General features: G+C 42.4%; 1 protein-coding gene across 2 annotated transcripts in view; it reads left to right on the plus strand.

Moving 5' to 3' along the window:
* The first annotated feature begins 5010 nt into the window (after positions 1–5010).
* Positions 5011–23222, plus strand: part of ube2j1 (ubiquitin-conjugating enzyme E2, J1) — a 41665-nt gene continuing 23453 nt past the window's right edge. The window contains exons 1-2 of one of the 2 annotated variants that reach the window (XM_041069548.2): positions 5011–5500; positions 6657–6730. In XM_041069548.2, the coding sequence (XP_040925482.1) occupies positions 5470–5500; positions 6657–6730 (105 nt within the window). In that variant the 5' untranslated portion in view covers positions 5011–5469. The remainder of the gene's footprint in view (positions 5501–6656; positions 6731–23222) is intronic. The other variant, XM_029141260.3, reaches the window with a different exon arrangement.

Raw genomic sequence — 23222 nt, forward strand, 5'->3', positions numbered from 1 at the left:
TGATAACTATCATGGTTTAGGTGGAACAAGCCTGTTTATACAGGGTGAAACTCTGCTTTTACAGAGCAGAGTGAGCCTGATTTTCCCGCCTTTCGTCTTCATGGCGACGGCGCAGCTGCAGATGTCACTGACAGGTCAAACTCCTGATGCTCAGTGTACAGAGCAGTTCCATGCTTGTTACTGATTAGTCAACCACACTATTGGATTGTGTAGTGATTAAGCACGCACTTCCTCTAAATCCTTTCAAAATAAAAGCACCAAGCCAAATAATTAGCTTTGATAGCAGTATTTCTGCTTTTAGATGGGTAATTATGACTTTTTAAAGATAGATTAACAGTTTAGTAATTACCCACACATGCTTCCTCTAAATCCTTTCAAAATAAAAGCACCAATGCCAATTATTAGCTTTAACTGCACTGTTTTTGCCTTTGAATGGGTAATTATGATTATTTAAAGACTAATTGACAGTTACGCTATTACCCCCACACATTTCCTCTAAATCCTTTCAAAATAAAAGCACCAATTACAATTTATTACCTTTAATGGCAAGATTGATTAGAAAATTTGTGGTTCTGAATACTTGCCAATTGTTATAGAGACTACTTTAGAGTTCAGTAAATAGCCACTCAAACTTATTAGGGTGCTTTTATTCTGAAAGGGCTAAATCTAAATCTTTTGCTTTAATAGGGCTATTCTTGGTATTGAATGATAAATTATGACTATCTAATGACTATTTTATAGTTTAGTAATCGCCCACACACAACCTCTAAATCCTTTCAAAATAAAAGCACAATGTAATTTATTACCTTAAATGGCAAGATTTTTGTTTCTTACTGGTAAATTTTTACTAGTTATTAAACTATTACACAGGTAACTATTTACAAATACTTTCTTCAAATTAAAAAGCTAGTCAGCTTATTTATGATTGTCAACAATGCACTCTGGTCAACTTTTTAATCTTTGATATATTTTTTACCTTGGTCAACTTTTGAATCATTGTCATATTTTAATCTTGTCTTAGTATGACATTGGTCATCTTTTTAATCATCATCTTTTTAATTGCCATCTTTTGTCATCGTTTTATTCTTTGTCAACGTTTTCTCGTTTTCATCGCTTTGCCGTAGTCAACTTTTGGACGTAGTCAACTTTTTTGACGTCAGCAGCTTAATCAGCGTTTGTCATCGTTGCGGCAGCAGATCAGCTCTCCCACGTAATTTCTCGAGAAATTACTTTTTCTAGTTAAACTATAGACATTTGTCATATAGTGATATATATTTAAGCTAAAATTTGTGAATCGAAATTATAGACATAATTGGTATCTCCACTCAGGAGCTTGTGCTCCTCGCATATCCCCAACATGTGGTTAGAGGGCCGAACACTTAGCAGAAAAATGGCAGCCATAGTATTACAGCTGGTTGCCAGGTTGGAGAGCATCAGCCTAGAACCAAAAGATACTGTTAAAAAAAGAGTTCCCAAAGCTTTTTAGTGGACTAGGGAAGATGGAGGGTGAGTACAACATTGTGCTGAGGCCTAGTGCACAGCCTTTTTCACTCTCAACACTAAGACAAATATCTCTCCCGCTTCTACTTAAGGTCAAAGAGGATCTAAGCTGCAGCAAGGAGTTATCTCTAAGGTGAAGGAGACAACTGAGTGGTGTGCACCTATGGTGGCGGTGCAAAAGAAGAGAGATATGAAGAAGAGAGAGAAGAAAATATGCACTGACCTCACGGAGCTGAACAAATCAGTGTTAAGAGAGAAACACCTATTACTCTCAATTAAACATACCTTAGGACAACTTGTCGGATGCTAATGCGGGATTCTGGCAGATACCACTGACTTACCTGGAAAACTCTTGTTAATATAAAACACTACTTTAGCTTACATTATACAAATAAACAAACATTTGAGAGCACAGCTGAAATAATGAATACATTTACACTGTTTTTGTCTTGCTTGTGCTGCTGCTCTGACATAATTTTATTTGAAAAAATGTGCATTAATATTTAGAGCAATCACTGCATGACCTACCTGGGAACAAACAAAGCATTGGTTCGAAATATGAATTGACCTAACGTATTCTTACTGCTTTTAGTAATGGTTTTGGGTAGAGTGTCGGCCTCGGAAGGGCAAAGGTCTGTGTCCTTGAGCGAGACACTAAGCACTAGCTCCCCGAGCGCTGCTGGGTATTCTTGGGGGTGAACAATCTGAGTTGTGATCTCTTCACGCGTGGTGTGTAGATCAAGGCAGAGTTTCCCAATGAATAAAACACCCATTGTATGTTGGATTTAGACCACCTGTGGAATAGCTCATTTACCATTTGTGTAGAAATTTGTTTTTTGTGTGTGCAATACTCAACAACAATGTTTTTAAACAATTGAATTTTTAATTTATATTTACACATGCTTTTTTCTTACAGTTGGTTCACCTTTATAGCTTACCATATTAGAAAGAGAAAAACATTTCAATACTATGATTTCAGTCATAGAGTTCAGTGAAATATGTAATAGTCAAAGACAACTTTGTTGTCAACCAGAAAATGCAGCAGTATTCTAAAGCTGGGAGATACTGTTATCTTCACACACCAATGTGCAATGTATAGGTTACTGAGTGAGTTGAGAAGTCTGGGGGGTTAAGGACAGAAGCTTTTGCAGGGTCTTGCAGTAGAAGTGCTTGATGGAAGTAGGGTAAACAGACCATATCCTGGGTAGGTGGTAAACTTGGTTATGTTGGACATTTGTTTCTGCAGCAGGACAGGTATACTGTAACTGTAGATAGATGACTGGGGAGATGTACTGATCTTTGTTTTCTTTACTATTTGGAAGACTTTGAGCGGAAGCAGTACTCTACCAGATGGAAGCTGTGGATATCCTCACCATCACCTCATCAACAAAGGTACTGCAATTAGAATTGTAGATTAGTGAAATGTTCAGTATTATGTAGGTCATAACCTTGTGTTACAATACACAATATCAGAAATAAACGTAACCAAACCAAAGAGGAAAGGGCTGCTTCTGCTAAAAGAACAGATGAACATAGTTGTAACGATTCAAATATAAAATCTAGACATTCTATACCAATTAAAATTATATATGAATTATATATATATAATATGTTGGTAAAGTCGCAGGACTTGCACACGGGTGGTCCTCGGTTCAAATCCCCGCCAGGGAGGAGTGAGCATCCAGTGTGGGTCCTTGCGCAAGGCTACTGCCTACCTCATATAATGAGAGACAATGAAGCACATGAGATACCGGCTCAGACGTCGCCACCAACTCCTGGTAGACAGAACAGTCGCCCAAGGCTGCAGAGTGCGACACACCAACCTGTGGACAGCCTGGATTAACTACAAGAAAGCCTATGTCTCAATGCCACACACATGGATCACTGAATGCTTGGAGCTGTACAACATCAATAGAACTCTAAGGGCCTTCATTGCAAACTCGCTGAGGTTGTGGAGAACCACCCTTGAAACCAATGGGAAGCCACTTGCCCAAGTATCCATCAAATGTGGCATATACCAAGGAGATGCACTGTCCCCACTGCTGTTCTGCATAGGTCTGAACCCCCTCAGCCAAATAATATCCAAGACTGGCTACAGATAACAACTCCGGAACGAGGCCACCATAAGCCACCTCCTCTACATAGATGACATCAATGATCCACTGATCCACATCACCAGGATCTACAGCTCGGACATTGGGATGTCATTCGGGCTTGAGAAATGTGGAAGGATGGTGACAAAGAGAGGCAAGGTAATCCACAGAGAAGGGGTCCCACCCCCAGAAGGAACAACAGCAGACATTGAGGACAGTTACAAGTACCTTGGAATACCACAGGCGAATGGCAACCTTGAACAGGCAACAGGGAAAGCAGCAACAGCCAAATACCTCTAAAGAGTAAGGCAAGTCCTAAGAAGCCAGCTCAATGGCAAGAACAAATCCCGGGCAATAAACATCTACGCCCTGCCAGTGATCAGATACCCTGTGGGAACAATAGGGTGGCCAAAGGAAGAGATACAGACCACAGATTTTAAGACACGAAACCTCCTCACCATGCATGGAGGGTTCCACCCCAAATCCAGCACCCTGAGACTGTACGCTAGCCGCAAGGAAGGAGGCCGAGGACTAGTGAGCGTTAGAGCCACTATTTGTGATGAAACATCCAAGTACATCAAGGATAAGGCCCCGACAGATGACGTGCTGAGTGAATGTCTCAGGCAGTGGAGAACAGAGGATGAGATGCTGGAAGAGGGACCATCATGGGAGGACAAGCCCTTGCACGGGATGTACCACCGGAACATAACTGAAGTGGCTGATCTCAACAAATCATACCAATGGCTTGAAAGGGCTGGGCTGAAGGACAGCACAGAGGCACTCATCCTGGCTGCACACGAGCAGGCCCTGAGCACCAGAGCCATAGAAGCCCAGATCTACCACACCAGACAAGACCCAAGGTGTAGACTGTGCAAAGAGGCCCCTGAGACGGTCCAGCTCATAACTGCAGGGTGTAAGATGCTGGCAGGGAAAGCATACATGGAACGCCATAACCAAGTGGCTGGCATAGTATACAGGAACATCTGCGCGGAGTATGGACTGGAAACCAGCTGTTGTTCAGACCAAAGTGTAGCCTCACTGCTCCTATTTAGTATAACAATCCCTATTAGAGGAGAGTTACACATATTATTTTTTTCAAATGTTAGTAAACCCAATTGCTAAAAAAGCTTGCTAAAAGTTGATGACAACATGACAACTAACGTTATTGCATTAGAGGTAAGGCAGTATACTTTGTATATCTTTCTGTATGTGGCCCTTGATTGCACACCCCTGTATTTAAAGGATTAGGTATGTGTTTGAACAGCACAAAACAGAGGTATCCAGATGGGAGGGTGGAGGGTAGTAAATCTAATAGGGGAAAGGAGATTATGATGGGGGATTCAGGAAAGCTGGATTTAATTTATGTTTAGGAAATATTTTTAAAGCTGGACGCACGGGAAAAAGTGCACTGTTTATTATACATTAATTACAAAGGACTGGGTTAGTAAATAAGATATATGGAGGATGGAGTAGGATGGGTGGCGGTAATGCAACTTTACGAATGGCAGCCGCCATAAAACTCACAAAAGCAAGAAGAAGAAGAAGCAGGAAGCAAACCCCACAGAACAAGGAAAATACTTCCTGCTTTTACAAATTATATTACAAGGGTGACGTTTGTCAAACATTTTAATCGTGTGCTCTGCGAACCTTCTGCTTTCGTGACCTTTGAATATCTCCCCCTATTTTATATAAATGCCGAAACACAACAGAGAACTGGTCATGAAGTAGTCTTCATATCAGCCACTTGATGTAAGATAGTCAGTTTGCTAAGTTAGCTTGACGCTAACCCTAACTATCTGGGATATCTGGAAGCTAGCTTTCGAGATAGACATCGATAGAAAGGGCTTGTACATTTATTAGCGCGCTTCTTTACATTATGGAGAATAAATATAACCTCAGAAGTCCAGGTACGTTTTCTTTAATCATTGATGCTTTTTCTGCAACTGTAACAAGTTTGCTAACAGGACTGATACACGGGACACCTCTAATTTGTTTTATTTTATTAATATTATATATTTTTTATAACAGTGTTCATAATGAATAGTTAGTGAGCGATCATGAACGATATTTATAATGAATGGTAAATCAGTTGCACCGCTCTAGCGCTTTGTAATAATATTGGTAGTCAAAAACACGCATTCACATAAAGAGCTGTACCGGGTTAAAATTTAAGATTCAGTGTTTTGCCCAAGGCACCATGAAATTAAATCAGTTAAACCAACTGTTTGACGTAGGAAAAAAACATATTGGCTGTCCCTGTCGATGCCTTCACAATGTTTAGTGAGTGTTTTGTCGTCTGTACACGACCTAAACACCCCTTACAGTTTAATCTGACGCAGTTTGAACGTTGCGTATGTTGTGGTTACGAAAGTCTGCCCGTTAACTGCAAACGCAAGTTTGAACACTAATTCCACCGTTTTAGTAGCTGTGCTCGCTCTCTTCCTATTAAAAAAAGCTCTCTTTTAGGGTCTTAACAATAACGTGGGCTAATTTGTTAAATGTTAAACGTGTTCTAAATATATTTTATTTCGGACAATGTATGGGTTAGAAGTAAAGTAAATTTCGGAAATTATTTAGAATTTTTTTTAATTTAGTGGTAGGGTTTTGTTATGATTATGTTAATTAAATACAATGGTACTTTAAAGGATCAGCACTTAATTAAATAATTATTAAAATAATTAAATTGCATAGAATGCTGTGTCAGAACCTTTTGTATGTTTAAAGACTGTTTAAAATTTTGTGGATAAGGGCAAAGGGCAAATAATATATAAAAAATACTAGATACTACCTTAATTTGAGGAATAATAAGTTTCACCTTAACTGTGGCTCAGGCATTATTCTTTGTGAGGGGTCAGCATAACCTTACACACAATGTAACAACAATTTATTAGTTTGATGGTTCTGACACATTTTTGAGTTACCCAACCCTATATAGTTTCATATGCAGTTTTGGTTTTCCAACAACACTAATGTCAGTGGCAATGATTAGAAAGACAATATGTAGTTTTACATTGCACGCACTAAATATACATTTTTCTGCCTTTGTGTTTTGGGACAAAACAGCGGTTAAAAGACTGATGAAAGAGGCTGCTGAACTGAGGGATCCCACAGAACACTACCATGCTCAGCCACTGGAAGTAAGTTCACAACAGAGCTTAAGGGTTCTGAATTAACTTTTTCTGTTCTTAATGTTGTCTTTTTTTATTGCGTTGGCACTTATGCCATTAAATATCCCCCAAACAATAATACTCTCTACAACACGTTTAAATGCCAATCAGTAATTTTATGTTTGAGGAAATCAGTGAACTGAAAGTGTGCTGCAGTACAGCATTGGTCTGGGGCTCTTACTAATGATTATTTTGGTAATCTGTGTGGTGGAAATTTTCCATAAAGAAGTAGATGAGAGAGAGTTGTCCTTTTGTGCGATTTATTGAAATAATAAAGAAAATAAAAATAATGGGGAAAGCAAATAAAAAGCATGGATGTTGATCGTGCACATCAACAAACCAAAAACCAGCTGGGGAGATCAGTGCACACACCACGGAGGTGTGATGCAAAGAGCCCACGATCCTCAAGTTGCTTCTGCCTTTTAGCTTCTCTGTCCGACTAGGGTGGAATGTCTTTCTAACCCAATCAAATTACATGCACCATCTCCTCCCTGTCGCAGTGTGTGTGAAGATATTTACATTCTCACACCTGCATTGCTGACGTCCAACTATCTGTGAGAAAGGAGCACCAAGTCTCAACAGACAGAGACACAACTCCCGACCTTGGGTTTGGGAGCTAGAGTTGAGAGTCTATCAGGCAGAGACAACCATTGAACAATGTAGGTGAAATATCAAATGCATACAGTAAGACAAAACATAAGATATTAATTGCAGAACATAAGTCATAACTCGTATAATAACCTGCATAGAAATGCATAGAAATAAGGAAGACAACATAAAATAAGAGACAATTTTTCCCATAACACTCCCCCCTTTTGATTACACATTAATCAAACCATAAAGGAATAAAAATTGTCAACATCACATTCTGTAATAATAAAAGATCCTTGCAAATGAAACAATAAGGGTATTAACTCATCAAGATTCAAAAATACACCTTCACATAAAATGTGAAGTAACTAAGGGACAAAAGGTTGGGAGCTGTTTTTGGTGGTAGTTATACAAGAATAACTTCTGTATCGGCATGTGAAGAAAATGAGCCCATACCATCGTCAAAGTCATTAAGTGAGTTAGAGTTGGGGTTTTTGAACATAGTGCATTGTGTCATTCTCATACGAGAGTGTTGCTGAGGTCGCACGCATGATGAGACCTCTAACCAGTGGGATAACGCAACAACCAAACAAGAGAATCACAGCCATCACAATTATAAAGGAAACAGCTGTGGACATGAGAACAGATTTCCATTTTCCAGACATTTCGTCTAGCCAATTCCAAGAGGAAGAATCTATACCAGAGTTAGCTGAGATTCTGAAGGCCGTGGAGCGCCTTCGCCACAATACCATTAGAATCAGTGTTATTCAGGATGTAAGTACAACATGCGTCTCCAAACATAACACAAACGCCTCTTTTCTCTGCTAACACGTGGTCTATGGCCAATTCAATTGTAATGTAATAAAGACAATTAATGTATGATAAGCCATAGGTTTCCGGTGGGGGTTCTGTTTCATATAATTCTTAAGATAGATTTAATGCTTTCGGATCTTTAATTGTACATTTGCGTCTAGAGCGAATAGGAGATTCAGGGATTTAACCAGAATGATGATGCATATTTCCGCTTGTGTTGTCCTTTCATCTGTAGATGAAGGATAGAACTAATTGTAGCAGTGAATAAAGTGATTGTGAGCAAATTAAACACCAAGTCAACTTCATGGATATTTAACTCAGTGTTGTTGTTGTTGTGAATTTTCTCATTCAAAAGTAGTGTTGTAAAGTTACAAAGAAACATCATATGCTAAAAGGCAATAATCCAAGTAACATAAAATGAAGTCTAACAAAGCATGTTTTACAATTGATGTCTCGTAACAATCTGCTTCTTCCTGTTGAACAGTAGCGTTAGATTGTTTCCAACCTGTTGTGTTTGAAGTATTGGACAGCTCGTTGGGGTTTCTTCAGGTTGTGATCAGCTGATCCACAGAGACACTTGGGGTTCGTTATCACCGTCAGGTTTCCTCCCAATGTCGTCTGAGTCACTGTCACTCCGTGATGTGAAGAGTCTACACGTCGTCCAGCGTTGGCAACTCAAGGCTGCTCGTGTGTGTGTTTTCTCAGGAGCGTGTGTGTAGATGTATGGTCTGATAGTGTGATTCACCGGCGCAGCTTCAGGCGGCGCTTGGCTCACACCTTTAGCTGAACGGTCAACGCAGCCTCGCCTCAGTGCGTGTGTGAGCACAGCGAGGGTCGTCCTTCTCAATTCTTTTCGTCAGTGGTGGTTTTTCTCGTGTGGTGTAGATGTAGATGGAGGGTCGTCTGTTGGATTCGGGGACCTTCCTGCAGTGGCTGGAGTGGATCCAAGTCGCTCTTTCTGCGATCTTCACAGCCGTGTTGGTCGTCAGAAGGACCTGGAAGGGGACCTCGCCACCGTTTTGAGTCCCAATGCTTCCTCCTGAACTCCTAACGATCGCCAGTCCCCTCGTTGGATGGTGTAATAGTCCTGTCGCCTGTTTTCACCTGTTGGAAATCTGAATTGTGGGGAAAAGGTGTTTGGGCGGCACTGCTTCCATCAGGCCCAAACCAGACTCCATGGCTACAGGTGGAACCATTCGTCTGCCAGAGTCTGCGTTCCCTGTGAGGTAGAAAATGTTTAAACCACCAGGGAGATGAGGAAGGACAAAGGACAAGAGAGTTTGAGAGAAAACAAGGATCAGGAGAGAAAACAGGGATCAGGAGAGGGAGGGGTTGTTGGGCAGTGACCTTCGCAGGCAGCGTCTGCAGCTGCATGTCGGCACAAAACAAAGTCGTCACTGATGTTGGACAGTTACAAACAGCATTAGCTGTAGGTACTGTAGCAGGACAGCGTCCAGCAAAGCAGAACCTTATCATGAATGTAGAGATAAGTTTGCAATCAGACTTCAAAAGCTTCCTATGCTTCCACAGAGCATCTGTAGAGTCTGTGTAGATGGTAACAGACTCTCCTTCTGCTAGTTTACTAGCTTCAGTCACGCGATCAACCTCTGGGGCAGCCTGAGCAGAGTAGTGTCTTAGCAAAGCACTAGACTTCAAGACGACCTCATTGAATAGTAATGTTCAGCATGTTGAGCAAGGTGGTGTTGCATCTAAGCCATCGGGCTGTAAGAGAAGATGTGGATCTATTTCAAAAGAATCAAAAACAGTATGAGGACAAAAGAACAGAAGTCGTACAACCTGATTTCTCATCCACTGTTTGAGTGAAAGGTCGCGTAGGGTCAGATCAGAAAGACCCAAAGTAGGAGCCTGAAGAGCAAGCATGAGGTCAGTGAACGTTGTTCAGCCTCAGACGTCCACGTTGAGACAAGAAGTGGACGATGAAGACGTCTGCATCAGAACCCTGAGTGGGGCCTCAAAGACAGTAAAGTTAGGAACGAAAGTCCTACAATAAGAACAAAAAACCTAGAAAAGACATCAGCTGTTTTTACGTGCACGGTTTAGGCAGGTCTCAAATTGCTTTAACTCAGTTGGGTGAGATGGATTTGCCATCAGCTGTAATTACAATGACCCAGAAAATAACCTTAGTCTGAACTAACTGTAATTTAGACAGGCTCTCATTGTGGCCTGTAGCATCCAATGTTTCAGTATCGTAGTGGTGACTGCAGTAATGCCATCTATGGCTTCTTTAAGAGGGTGTTGTTGTTTACATGGTCTGTGGTCAGATTTAGGTGTGATGACCACTGGTTCACATCCTCTGATCAAACCTACATCATGTCTGTGTGTGAGCCACAGGGAAGCAGGGTTTCCTGTGAGGCTGAGTGTTGGCTCAGAGCGTCCTCTGAAAAATAAAAATAAAAACAAAAGCATGTAATGTGGGTAATTAGAATGTGGAGGTACCAAGTTCACTGTTTGCTGCACATGACAGACAGAATTAAAAAAAAATATAAAGTATGCAAAGTAGGTGAATACGTCACATGGGGTCAGAAGTCGTTCACCAGTCTCCACCCCGTTGACATCTGATCACGAAAGGACCCACGTCCTGCATCTGTCTCCATCATGTTTTCACAGAGGGACGTGTGGAACTGTAGAATAAATATCAAAAATCTTTTTTGTTCGTTAGTAAGAGAAATCGCAAGCGCAGACCTGTGTTCATCCCAAAAGAGGGAAGTTGAGGTCAGTTTGAGTGTGTGTGAAATCATAAACAAGCTGTGATGCAGCCTGTGTGAGGGCCTCAGTTACAGCCCCCCCTCAGCAGCCAATGATAAGAGCACAGCTGAGCTGAAGTTAACAGCAACAAAAGAGGGATTATTTAGAATGTCTGTAGATGTAACCTGCACTCCGTCTGGAGTGGAAATCAATCAAATATCTAAACTACATGAGATCTCTTCCTAAAAATTTAACTGGGCACAAGTTTGAAAGCAAAAATAAATCTCAAGTTGTCTTGCTCTCAGATGTTGCACAAGACAGTGAAACAGTAAGTTTTTCTTTAATAGTCTGGTACGTACAGTCATTATTATTACTTCTCTCTAATAGTCGTCTTCCCTTTAATAGTCATTAATAGTCTGTTTCAGTCAGTCTCAGTCTTCCTATAGTCTGTTTTATTCCTATAGTCTGGTTTTATTTTGTTTTTTCTACAGTCTGGTTTTATTTTGTTTTCTTCTAGTCTGGCCAGACGAACCTATAGTGTGCACATCTTTTTAGAAACATAAAGGATTTTATTATTGAATTTGTTGCAAGTTAAAATAGTTTAAACTCATCAGACTGTAAAGTCATGCAGCAGTTGTCATTTAGCTGTTTGTCATCATTTTAAAATCACTCTGTGGGATTTTTCTTGAGCAAAAAGCGATTCTTCATTTCGAGCAGATAAGCATGAACATGAATTTGAGCGTGTATCAGCTGTAAGCGTGTTTCTTCATTGCGTGTATGAATGTGTGTGTTTTTGCGGTACCGTCTTGTACGTCACGTGAAAAGGAACCGTCACCTTCCTCCTTCCCCAACCATCAGTCTGATGTGAGCGCCAGTGGGTGAAGCCTTTCGATGGGACAGTTGTTCCTCGATGACAGACCTTTCCTGGATCCTCAGATGCAGCTCTTTTGGGCCAATCACGTCTGAAGCCTCTCCTGTTGTTTCAACCAGTGTCTGTGTCAGAGCACGTCTTCTCACTCTACTGTTGCTCTGTCCTTGTTTTCCTTTGCTGATTGTCATAAACAGGTTTCTGTGTCAGACACACACGCGTGTATGACAGTTTCACGGCCTCTGAAGCTTCAGACACAGTCTTTTCCTGCTGGTGCAGGGTCTGTAGTAGCTGGTTCATCTAATGAGCCCAGAACGTGATGGCTGCAGACGTTGTGGGAGTCGTTGAGGCGTCCATGCTGTGATCTGTGTCCTCCAGCTGCTGTGGTATCAGAGCTTCCACCCTGTTCTGGTTGTTGGACAGGCGCTTCTTCTCCTTCGGTTCTTCTGCTGACGGTGGGAAAGGAGTCCAGATCCGGATTTACCCTCATCGCGCTCAGTTCTGCATTAGGATAGAGAGCAGAAACAATGGGAGCATTTGCTCTTGACATGATATGTGTGTGGTGTATGTGTGTGTGGCAGAGTGCGAACAATTCTTCCCCAGAGTTGTTATCTCCTTTTTTTTCTGTTACTCTCATCACTCTTTTGATTCTTTTAGGGCTTTAGTTTTGATAGTTTTGCTTTTTCAGATCTTTTCTTTTTTCTCTAATTTTTTTCTTTTAAGGTGCGTATGTCCTTTTACACTAAGCGATTCTCCTTTGAACCCATAACCAGTTTCCCACTCGTGGAAACATGAAACGCACTAATAACCGTATTTACCTTTTACTTTTAATTACTTTTACTTTTGTAATGCTGCAGTCTGGTGGTGGAGACTTAGATCGCCCCGAACCCATCTTTCAGAGTCCCGGCGGTTTTCTGTCTTAGACTTTTTTGTGTTCCGGCCGGAACCTTTTTTCGAAATTTCTCTTCCACGGACGTCTCCGTAGAAAGGGAACCGCTCAGATCAGCGACAGGGTTCTCGGAAGTGGTCCCTCACCGTCAGGCCCTCTAGAACCCGGGTCCCTCGTATCTCAAAACCACTTCCCCCTGCAAACGCGCTCCGTCTTACATCAAAGCCGTCTTTTATTTCCTTGTCCACACCCTTTGGACTGCGCTCAGATCTGCACACTGGTCTGTATCCTCAGTACAGACAAAAAGCTCGGTCCCACGAGCCAACCCTTAGCAACCACCGTCTCGGCCACCAGGGCAGACTTTGACCTAATTTTTTACCCGAATATTAAATTTTTTTAATTTAAAAAAATTTGTTTGGTCCTAATTATTATATTTTAGATGTTTTCAGCCACATAGTCATTTTAGAAATATTATTAATTCTTTTCCTAGTTATATTTTCTTTTGTCGTTGTTTTAGTCTAGTTGCGGATGTTTTAGAATTAATTGTTATTTGCCTTACTTTCCCTAAACCAAATGATCAGAGCCAAGTAAACCCGAATACCTGAAACCAATTTCAAACCCGTTTTTTTTTTTTTTTTCTTCGATAAGTCGCAACAAAACGGAATCTCTCTCACCGAGCCGAGTAGAGGTTGCATTTTGAGTTCGTTGGATCTCGTCAGAGGCAATCCAGACGGGTGAGCAGTCCTCCCACTCAGAACAGCTGTAGAGGTTTGGAGGCTGAGCGACCCTAGTCCTCAGGACTATCGTCCCTGGTCACACCGTCCAGACGACCTGCCGCGGGATCCTGTTCGTGACGCCAATTTCTGTGGTGGAAATTTTCCATAAAGAAGTAGATGAGAGAGAGTTGTCCTTTTGTGCGATTTATTGAAATAATAAAGAAAATAAAAATAATGGGGAAAGCAAATAAAAAGCATGGATGTTGATCGTGCACATCAACAAACCAAAAACCAGCTGGGGAGATCAGTGCACACACCACGGAGGTGTGATGCAAAGAGCCCACGATCCTCAAGTTGCTTCTGCCTTTTAGCTTCTCTGTCCGACTAGGGTGGAATGTCTTTCTAACCCAATCAAATTACATGCACCATCTCCTCCCTGTCGCAGTGTGTGTGAAGATATTTACATTCTCACACCTGCATTGCTGACGTCCAACTATCTGTGAGAAAGGAGCACCAAGTCTCAACAGACAGAGACACAACTCCCCGACCTTGGGTTTGGGAGCTAGAGTTGAGAGTCTATCAGGCAGAGACAACCATTGAACAATCTAGGTGAAATGTCAAATGCATACAGTAAGACAAAACATAAGATATTAATTGCAGAACATAAGTCATAACTCGTATAATAACTGCATAGAAATACATAGAAATAAGGAAGACACATAAAAATAAGGAAGAGACAATTTTTCCCATAACACCTGCTGATTATTTTTTCAATGAATCAGATAAATAAATATATTTCCTATGTGTTTCTATGTGTTTTTGTAAAGGTTTACATCTGAAAATGCAAACATTTTGACTCTTTAAATCTTATAAATAATAATAAAATTCAAAAACAGCATAGAGTTTTGTTCTTCAGTCAACCTTACTGAAAGCCCATGTAGTCGGAGAGAACATGTAAACGCCACTTTTGGGTTCTTCTGGCTGTGAGGCAACAGTACTAACCACTAAAACTAATTTTATCCACCCATCCATTTTTAACCGCTTAAAGGCAGGAAGGCGTCAAGGAGGCATCTGAAAGAGATGCCCGAGCCACCTCAACTGGCTCCTCTCGATGTGGAGGAGCAGCGACTCTACTCTGAGCTCCTCCCTGGTGACAGATCTTCTCACGCTATTTCAGCCGCTTGTATCTGTGATCTTGCCTTTTCGGTCATTACCCAAAGCTCATGACCATAGGTGAGGGTAGGAACATAGATTGACTGGTAAATTGAGAGCCCTCTTCACCACGACAGACCAGTACACCGACCGCATTACTGCAGCCGCCTCATGGATCCGTCTGTCAGTCTCACGCTCCTTCCTTTCCTCACTTGTGAACAACATCGCAAGATACTTGAACTCCTACACTTGGGGCAGGAGCGCTCCTCCAACCTGGATTTTAATTATACTATTTTTTGCTGCTGTTTTTTCCCCATCGTAAGTTGATCTGTTCTATGGTGGTGTCATTCATTACTGTGTAGCGAGCAATACGATTGTTCAACCACCAGGTGCTTGAATCGCGGCAGAACAAATTGAGCTCAAACGTGTGGTTTCTGGTCACATGCTCATGTATTGCTGTAGTCTTTCCAAGCCACAAGCTGAGCTTTGCATAACTTGCAGGTCACTGTCATCTTCGTTGTTTAATATAAAATGCTCTATAAAATAGATTACATAAATGAAGTATTAAGGAAGCAGTCTTTCTCTTGCTGCTGGATAATCTATTTCCTCCGCCATTTTGCAAGTGGCTGTGTTGTGTTGCCTTCATGCTGCACTGTAAAATGACCAGCTCAATTTGCAGCCCTATACTGGTCCTTAGAAAAAAGTTACAAAATAAAAAAAAAAAATATATATATATATATACACACTCTATTCTCACCCTCCGCGGGTGGTCTCATCCACTTTCCAAGCTCGGGTCCTCTACCAGAGGCCAGGGAGCTTGAGGGTTCTGCGCAGTATCCTTGCTGTTCCTAGGACTGCACTTTTCTGGACTGAGATTTCGGATGTTTTTCCAGGGATCTGTCGTAGCCACTCCTCCAGTTTGGGGGTCACTGCCCCCAGTGCTCCGATCACCACAGGCACCACTGTGGCCTTCACCTTCCAAGCCTTCTCCAGTTCTTCTCTGAGCCCTTGGTATTTCTCTAGTTTCTCATGTTCCTTTTTCCTGATGTTGCCATCGCTTGGTATTGCCACATCCACCACTACGGCTTTCCTCTGCTCTTTATCCACCACCACAATGTCTGGTTGGTTCGCCATTACCATTCTGTCAGTCTGGATCTGGAAGTCCCACAGGATCTTGGCTCGCTCGTTCTCTACCACCTTGGGAGGTGTTTCCCACTTTGACCTTGGGGTTTCCAGTCCATACTCCGCGCAGATGTTCCTGTATACTATGCCAGCCACTTGGTTATGGCGTTCCATGTATGCTTTGCCTGCCAGCATCTTACACCCTGCAGTTATGTGCTGGACCGTCTCTGGGGCCTCTTTGCACAGTCTACACCTTGGGTCTTGTCTGGTGTGGTAGATCTGGGCCTCTATGGCTCTGGTGCTCAGGGCCTGCTCCTGTGCAGCCAGGATGAGTGCCTCTGTGCTGTCCTTCAGCCCAGCCCTTTCAAGCCATTGGTAGGATTTGTTGAGATCAGCCACTTCAGTTATGTTCCGGTGGTACATCCCGTGCAAGGGCTTGTCCTCCCATGATGGTCCCTCTTCCAGCATCTCATCCTCTGTTCTCCACTGCCTGAGACATTCACTCAGCACGCCATCTGTCGGGGCCTTATCCTTGATGTACTTATGGATCTTGGATGTTTCATCCTGGATAGTGGCTCTCACGCTCACTAGTCCTCGGCCTCCTTCCTTGCGGCTAGCGTACAGTCTCAGGGTGCTGGATTTGGGGTGGAACCCTCCATGCATGGTGAGGAGCTTTCGTGTCTTAACATCTGTGGTCTGTATCTCTTCCTTTGGCCACCTTATTATTCCTGCAGGGTATCTGATCACTGGCAGAGCGTAGCTGTTTATTGCCCGGGATTTGTTCTTGCCATTGAGCTGGCTTCTTAGGACTTGCCTTACTCGTTGGAGGTATTTGGCTGTTGCCGCATTCCTTGTTGCCTGTTCAAGGTTGCCGTTTGCCTGTGGTATTCCAAGGTACTTGTAATTGTCCTCAATGTCTGCTATTCTTCCTTCTGGGAGTGAGACCCCTTCTGTGTGGATTACCTTGCCTCTCTTTGTTACCATCCTCCCACATTTCTCGAGCCCGAATGACATCCCGATGTCCGAGCTGTAGATCCTGGTGGTGTGGATCAGTGAGTCGATGTCTCGCTCACTCTTGGCGTACAGCTTGATGTCATCCATGTAGAGGAGGTGACTTATGGTGGCCCCGTTCTGGAGTCGGTATCCATAGCCAGTCTTGTTTATTATTTGGCTGAGGGGGTTCAGACCTATGCAGAACAGCAGTGGGGACAGTGCATCTCCTTGGTATATGCCACATTTGATGGATACTTGGGCAAGTGGCTTCCCATTGGCTTCAAGGGTGGTTCTCCACAACCTCATCGAGTTTGCAATGAAGGCCCTTCTGTTGATGTTGTACAGCTCCAAGCATTCAGTGATCCATGTGTGTGGCATTGAGTCATAGGCTTTCTTGTAGTCGATCCAGGCTGTGCACAGGTTGGTGTGTCGCATTCTGCAGTCTTGGGCGACTGTTCTGTCTACCAGGAGTTGGTGTTTGGCTCCTCTGGTATCCTTACCAATGCCCTTCTGTGCTTCGCTCATGTATTGACTCATGTGCCCACTTATCTTAGCTGCGATGATGCCTGACATGAGCTTCCATGTTGTGGAGAGACAGGTTATTGGCCGGTAGTTGGATGGGACTGTGCCCTTTGAGGGATCCTTCATTATCAGGATCGTTCGCCCTTCGGTTAGCCATTCAGGGTGAGTCCCATCCCTTAGCAGCTGGTTCATTTGTGCTGCCAGGCGCTCATGGATTGCAGTGAGCTTCTTTAGCCAGTAGGTGTGGATCATGTCAGGGCCAGGTGCTGTCCAGTTTTTCATACCTGAGACTCTATGTTGGATGTCTGCCATTGTGATAGTCACTGGATTCTGTTCAGGGAGGTTGCTGTGGTCTTCCCTCAGATCCACCAGCCACTGTGCATCACTGTTGTGTGATGCCTCCCTTTCCCATATACCCTTTCAGTACTGTTCAGTTTCCAGCCTTGGTGGGTCTGCTCTGCTGTTATTACCCTGCCATTGAGAGTACACTTTCGCAGGTTGTGTTGCGAACAGCCGGTTTATTCGTCTGGCTTCGTTATCTCTGGTGTATCTCTTTAGGCGGCTGGCCAAGGCTTGTAGCCTTTGCTTGGCAGTTTCGAGTGCTTCAGGTATGGGCATCTGACTGTACCTCTTGGGCATTGGTCTTTTCATTGCACCTCTCTGGGCCTCTGTCATTTGGCTCACTTCCCTCCGAGCTGCCTTGATTTTTGCCTCCAACCTTCGTTTCCATGGTGGGTATTGTTTCTCATGGCTCCCATGGTTGCTCTTATAGCCAAGCATCTCTAGGATCACTGATGCTGAAGCGTATATCAGCTCATTGGTTTCTGTGATTGTTGTGGTAGGGATCGCTCTCAATGCTGCATTCACATCTTCCATGAGACTTTCTGATGGTACTTCACTTAGCCGTTGTAGTGGGGTTCGGGGTTGCCTGTTCAATCTCGCCATGATCTTATCTTTCAGGTCAGTCGCTGCCTCGCTCAGCGTATCTGTGCTTATTGGGGCTTCGTACCCAATTTCCGGTTGGGGAGATGGTGAAACCTCCCCTCTGACCTGGCGTCCTGGCTCCCCCTTGCCGTAGCATTTGTGTTGTATCTCGTCAATCTCAAGTTGTGATAGCAGTTGCCGTTTGTGGATGTTGGAACACTGAGCTACTAGTTGCTTCGCCGTCAGCCTTGAATGTGGGTTTCTCCGTTCCCATTCACCGCACATTCTTTGCATGTAGCCCCTCTGACTAGGGTTACTTGAGTAGTAGCATTCCAACAGAGCCTTGTTCTCGCATCTCAGCCATTTCTTTCTTGTTCCAGTAGCCCCTTCTCGCCAAGGTGCTCTGGTTCCCCAACACCTGACGCAAACCTTGTTAGACCGGGCGACGTCTGAGCCGGTATCATGTGGTTCATTGTCTCTCATGATATGAGGTAGGCGATAGCTTGAAGGTCTTGCCCAGCTCTCTCTCTCTCTTCTCTCTCTCTCATATATATATATTCTACTACTACCCTATTCTCACCTTACTACTACTACTACTCTATTTTCATCCTGATTTGCAGATGGTTCAGAGGTCTGTGGTCTGTGTTGTTGTTACTTGCCATTACTGTACCTTGAAGTTTATTTGCTGAGCCAGTTCTTTTGCCTTGTGGTCTTCTGCACTGGGTTTACTGTTTAAGGTGAGGGCCAGAAGAGCAGAGCGCATGGAACAATCACATGTTTCACAGTAGAATTCCTGAGACCTGTTGAAAAGTAGAACATAATTCATGTTACACAGAATCTGTCAAACTAATGACCGCCAACTGGGGGGAACTACAGGGGAGTTTCTTTGTAGCCTGCAACAGATTGCATAAGTAAAACTCTGGCACATTGACTTGTGCCTTGCTTCAAGAATTCTCAGATAACAATATATATATCAGATAATTATATTTTATATAATTATGTTTTTTTAACTTTAAGGTAACCACTAAAATAAACATAAATATCACATTCTAAAAATAATTATTCTTCACAAAAGTGTAGCCAACTGGGAACCAAGGATTAAAAAGACCTTTGGTGGTGCTGTTTTGCATTTACTTGCTGGTCCTGGGACCATTGCTAAAACAGACTGTAACGTCCATACATTCACATCTGGACACAGAGGTAATGCATCATTATGTATGAGTTTCATTCCCCTTTCACACAGACTGAGCTGCGATTCACCAGAAGATAAAAGGATTACACAGAACTCCCAATCCCACAGGAGACTGTTTCCTACACAACCGAACTGTGAGTGTAAGCTTTTAATTTGGACACAAAGTTCTGCTTCAGATGTACCGGACCCTTCAACTGCCATGAAACCGAAGCCACTGTATCTCTTAGTCTCACTGAGAACACTGGGCTGGACTCATAACACACGGCACTGTACAGCAGTCTTTTGGAGTGAGGGGGCCACTCCTGAAGACATTTTATGACTCTGTGGTGGCATCAGCCATCCTGTACGGTGTGGTCTGCTGGTGCAGCAGCATCACGGTGAGGGACAGGAAGAGACTGGACAGGGTCATCAAAAGTCCAGCTCTGTCCTGGGCTGCACTCTGGACACGGTGCAGGGTCCTGGCTAAACTCACATCCATCCTGGACCAGGACTCTCACCCACTGGAGGACTCGCTGTCTGCTCTGGAGAGCAACTTCAGGAGTAGACTTATCCACCCTTGCTGTGTGAAGGAGAGAAATCGTAGATCTTTCCTATTTGCTGCTATCAGACTGTATAATAATCAGCAATGTGAACTATCTCCCACACCACAACTGATAACCATCAGTGGTTGTATAGAAAATTACTCTGTGCTATATTTGTGCAAAACTGTACAATATATTTATTTAATGTACAATAACCCAATAACCAAATACCCATTACTCCACTCCACTCTGTTCAGTGTTGTATTGTGCCTAATTTCATTTGTTTCTGTACTTTCTTTAATGTGCCTATGCTGTTGTGAGACGGAAAATAAAGTGACACACAACTTGCTTTTCAGCAGTTAACTATCCCTTTAATAATGGAATATCTGACAGGCTGGTTTCCTGTTAAAGTCATCCCCTTGCTGTCTTGTAGTTCTCCTAATTAACAATGGTGCTAACATAACAAATTGAAATCAAAATAAAAGTGGTGTCCTAGGCTAAGATTCTAAGTTCTAAAAGAAAAACAGCTAAATACTCTTTTACAAGATGGCGCTGCCTTAGTAGCGGTCTGTTGGAACAGCTCCATACTACAGTCGTAGCACTTCAAAGCGACCAACTTTTTTACTGCAGTACGGGTGCATCCCTGACTACTTGTTAGACCGGGCGACGTCTGAGCCGGTATCTCATGTGGTTCATTGTCTCATGATATGAGGTAGGCGGTAGCTTGAAGGGTCTTGCCCAAGGACCCACACTGGATGCCTATTCGCCCTAACGGGGATTCGAACCGGGAACCCCCCGCATGTAAGTCCTGTGACTTTACCGATATGTGACGCATGTAAGTCCTGTGACTTTACCGATTGAGCTATCCAGCGAGCATATATGTACTATTATATATATATATAGAGATATATATATATATATATATATATATAATATCATATTATATCTATATAATATATATCTATATACTATATATATATCTCTCTATATCTATCTATCTATCTATATATTTATATATCTATATATATATAAATTTGCACATACTTTAACTCTAAAACTAAATAGAACTGTATATGCACAAAGTCCAAACATGATTGCTAGAAAAGACAAGGATGACGGGACAATATTGCCGAATAGTACACGTGCAGGATTTGGATGCATGGATTGTCCATGTAGGATCATACTGTATGTGTGAACCATGACCTTGAGGTGTGCATAACAGTTGTTGTGCAGAGAGTATAACGGCAGTTCCTTTGTGTTGAGGAGTGATGATTTGTGGAAAGAAACTGTTGCACATTCTGGATGCGAGTGCCTGAATTCTTCTGTAGCTCTCACCAGATGGCATGATAGTGAAGAGTGTAGGGCTGCAACTAATGATTATTTTGATAATCGATTAAAGGAAAAATTCACCAATTTTAATGAGGGTTGACCAAAACAATGTTGGTTAGTGTTTAAGAATGAAGGGACACTCTGGTTCCTCCATAATTTATATGCATAGAAGTGATAGAGTCTATGGGGGAAATTCAGGATTTTTTTGCGCTTTGAGGTTGATAGCGACTAAAGTATAGGTCTGACTGCTTAGCCAGACACATCATTAGAAAGAAGACAAGTATGACTACAAATGAGAGAAATTAAGTTGATAGAGTGAAAACTGGTTATAGTGACAGGTTAAAAATATTCTTTTTTAAAAAACCGTGTCCTCACACTTACTCTAGCTCACGCAATACGCACTAATGGAAATGCTGAAAAATCACTAAAAACCACACAATATTTAGACGCTTAAAATTCGAAAACTATTAAAGATAAAGATGATAAAGATAAAGTTGAAAAGCTGAAAACGCAAGAAAAGCAATAGCCCCCATCTCCTAAAGATGACACAGATGAAATTAACGTACTGCTGAAAATCAAGGAAGTTTGAAGGTTTGCTTAATTTGTTTTATTTCAAGGCACTTTACAAAGTAAGGTTTAAAACCTCACACAAGTGTGAGGTTTGTTGTTACAAGCAACAACAGAGCACAGGCAGGATGGTAGGACCAGGGACTGGATGCAGGCAGGATGGTTGGATCCGCAGCTGCCCATCACAGACACCAAACTTTGAGTCCAATGATACCTGTAGGTGAGGACAGAGAGGGAGAGAGAGTGGGGGGGGAGAGAGAGAGAGAGGAGAGAAGCACAACTACTGGACAGAAAGAGACAAGGTTAGTTAAACATGGGACAATGATGGGAGGTTATTGGACAGAGGAGATAGAAGGAAACAGAGGAGCTCAGTGTATAAATTAAGTCCCCCAGCAGTCTATGTCTATTGCAGCTTAACTAAGAGATGGTTCCTGTGACTAACAATAATTGCCAGTGACCCTGAACCATCTCTAACTATAAGCTTTATCAAAAGGAAGTTTTAAGCCTAATCTTAAAGGTGGAGAGTGTGTCAGCTTCTCGAACCTTAAGAGGGAGCTGGTTCCAGAGGAGAGGAGCTTGGTAGCTAAAAGCTCTGCCCCCTGTTCTACATTTAAACACTCTAGGAACCACAAGTAGCCCAGCGCTCTGAGAACGAAGTGTTCTGCTGGGAGCATAAGGAACTATGAGGTCTTTAAGATAAGAAGGAGCTTTATCATTGAGTACTTTGTAGGTGAGTAGGATAATTTTAAATTCTATCCTACATTTTACAGGCAGCCAGTGCAGAGAAGCTAATGTAGGAGAAATGTGATCTCTCTTTCTAAGTCCTGTCAGAACTCTGGCTGCAGCATTTTGAATAAGCTGTAGGCTTTTTAAGGAGCTGTTAGGACATCCTATGAGTAAGGAGTTACAGTAGTCCAGCCTAGAGGTAACAAATGCATGGATCAGTTTCTCTGCATCGCTCTGAGAGAGGATGATTCTGATTTTAAACTATATTTCTAAGGTGGAAGTAGGCGGTTCTGGAGATTTGTTTAATGTATGATGTAAAAGAGAGATCCTGGTCAAACATGACACAAGGTTCCTCACAGTAGATCTGAAGCTAATGTTATGCCATCCAGGGTGGCTATCTGACTCAATAGTGTCTCTCTCTCAGATTTTTAGGCCCAACAATAAGAATCTCGGTTTTATCTGAGTTAGTTGAAGGAAGTTTTGGGACATCCAGGATTTGATGTCTTTAAACAACCCTGAATTTTGACTAGTTGATCTGTTTCATTTGGTTCCAAGGACATATATAGCTGAGTATCATCTGCGTAAAAATGAAAATTAATAGAATGCTTTCTAATAATCTCAGCTAGAGGAGACATGTATAGGCTAAACAGAATTGGACCCAGCACAGAACCCTGTGGAACTCCATAGCTAATCCTTGTGCGTGTGGAGAATTCATCATTAACATGAACAAACTGGAATCTGTTCAACAAATAGGATTTAAACCATCCCAATGCTGATCCATTAATCCCGATTCTATGTTCTAGTGTCTGTAATAGAATGTTATGATCAATT

Source organism: Betta splendens, chromosome 24 (genome assembly GCF_900634795.4).
Source record: "Betta splendens chromosome 24, fBetSpl5.4, whole genome shotgun sequence".
In the NCBI taxonomy this organism is placed as follows: Eukaryota; Metazoa; Chordata; class Actinopteri; order Anabantiformes; family Osphronemidae; genus Betta; species Betta splendens.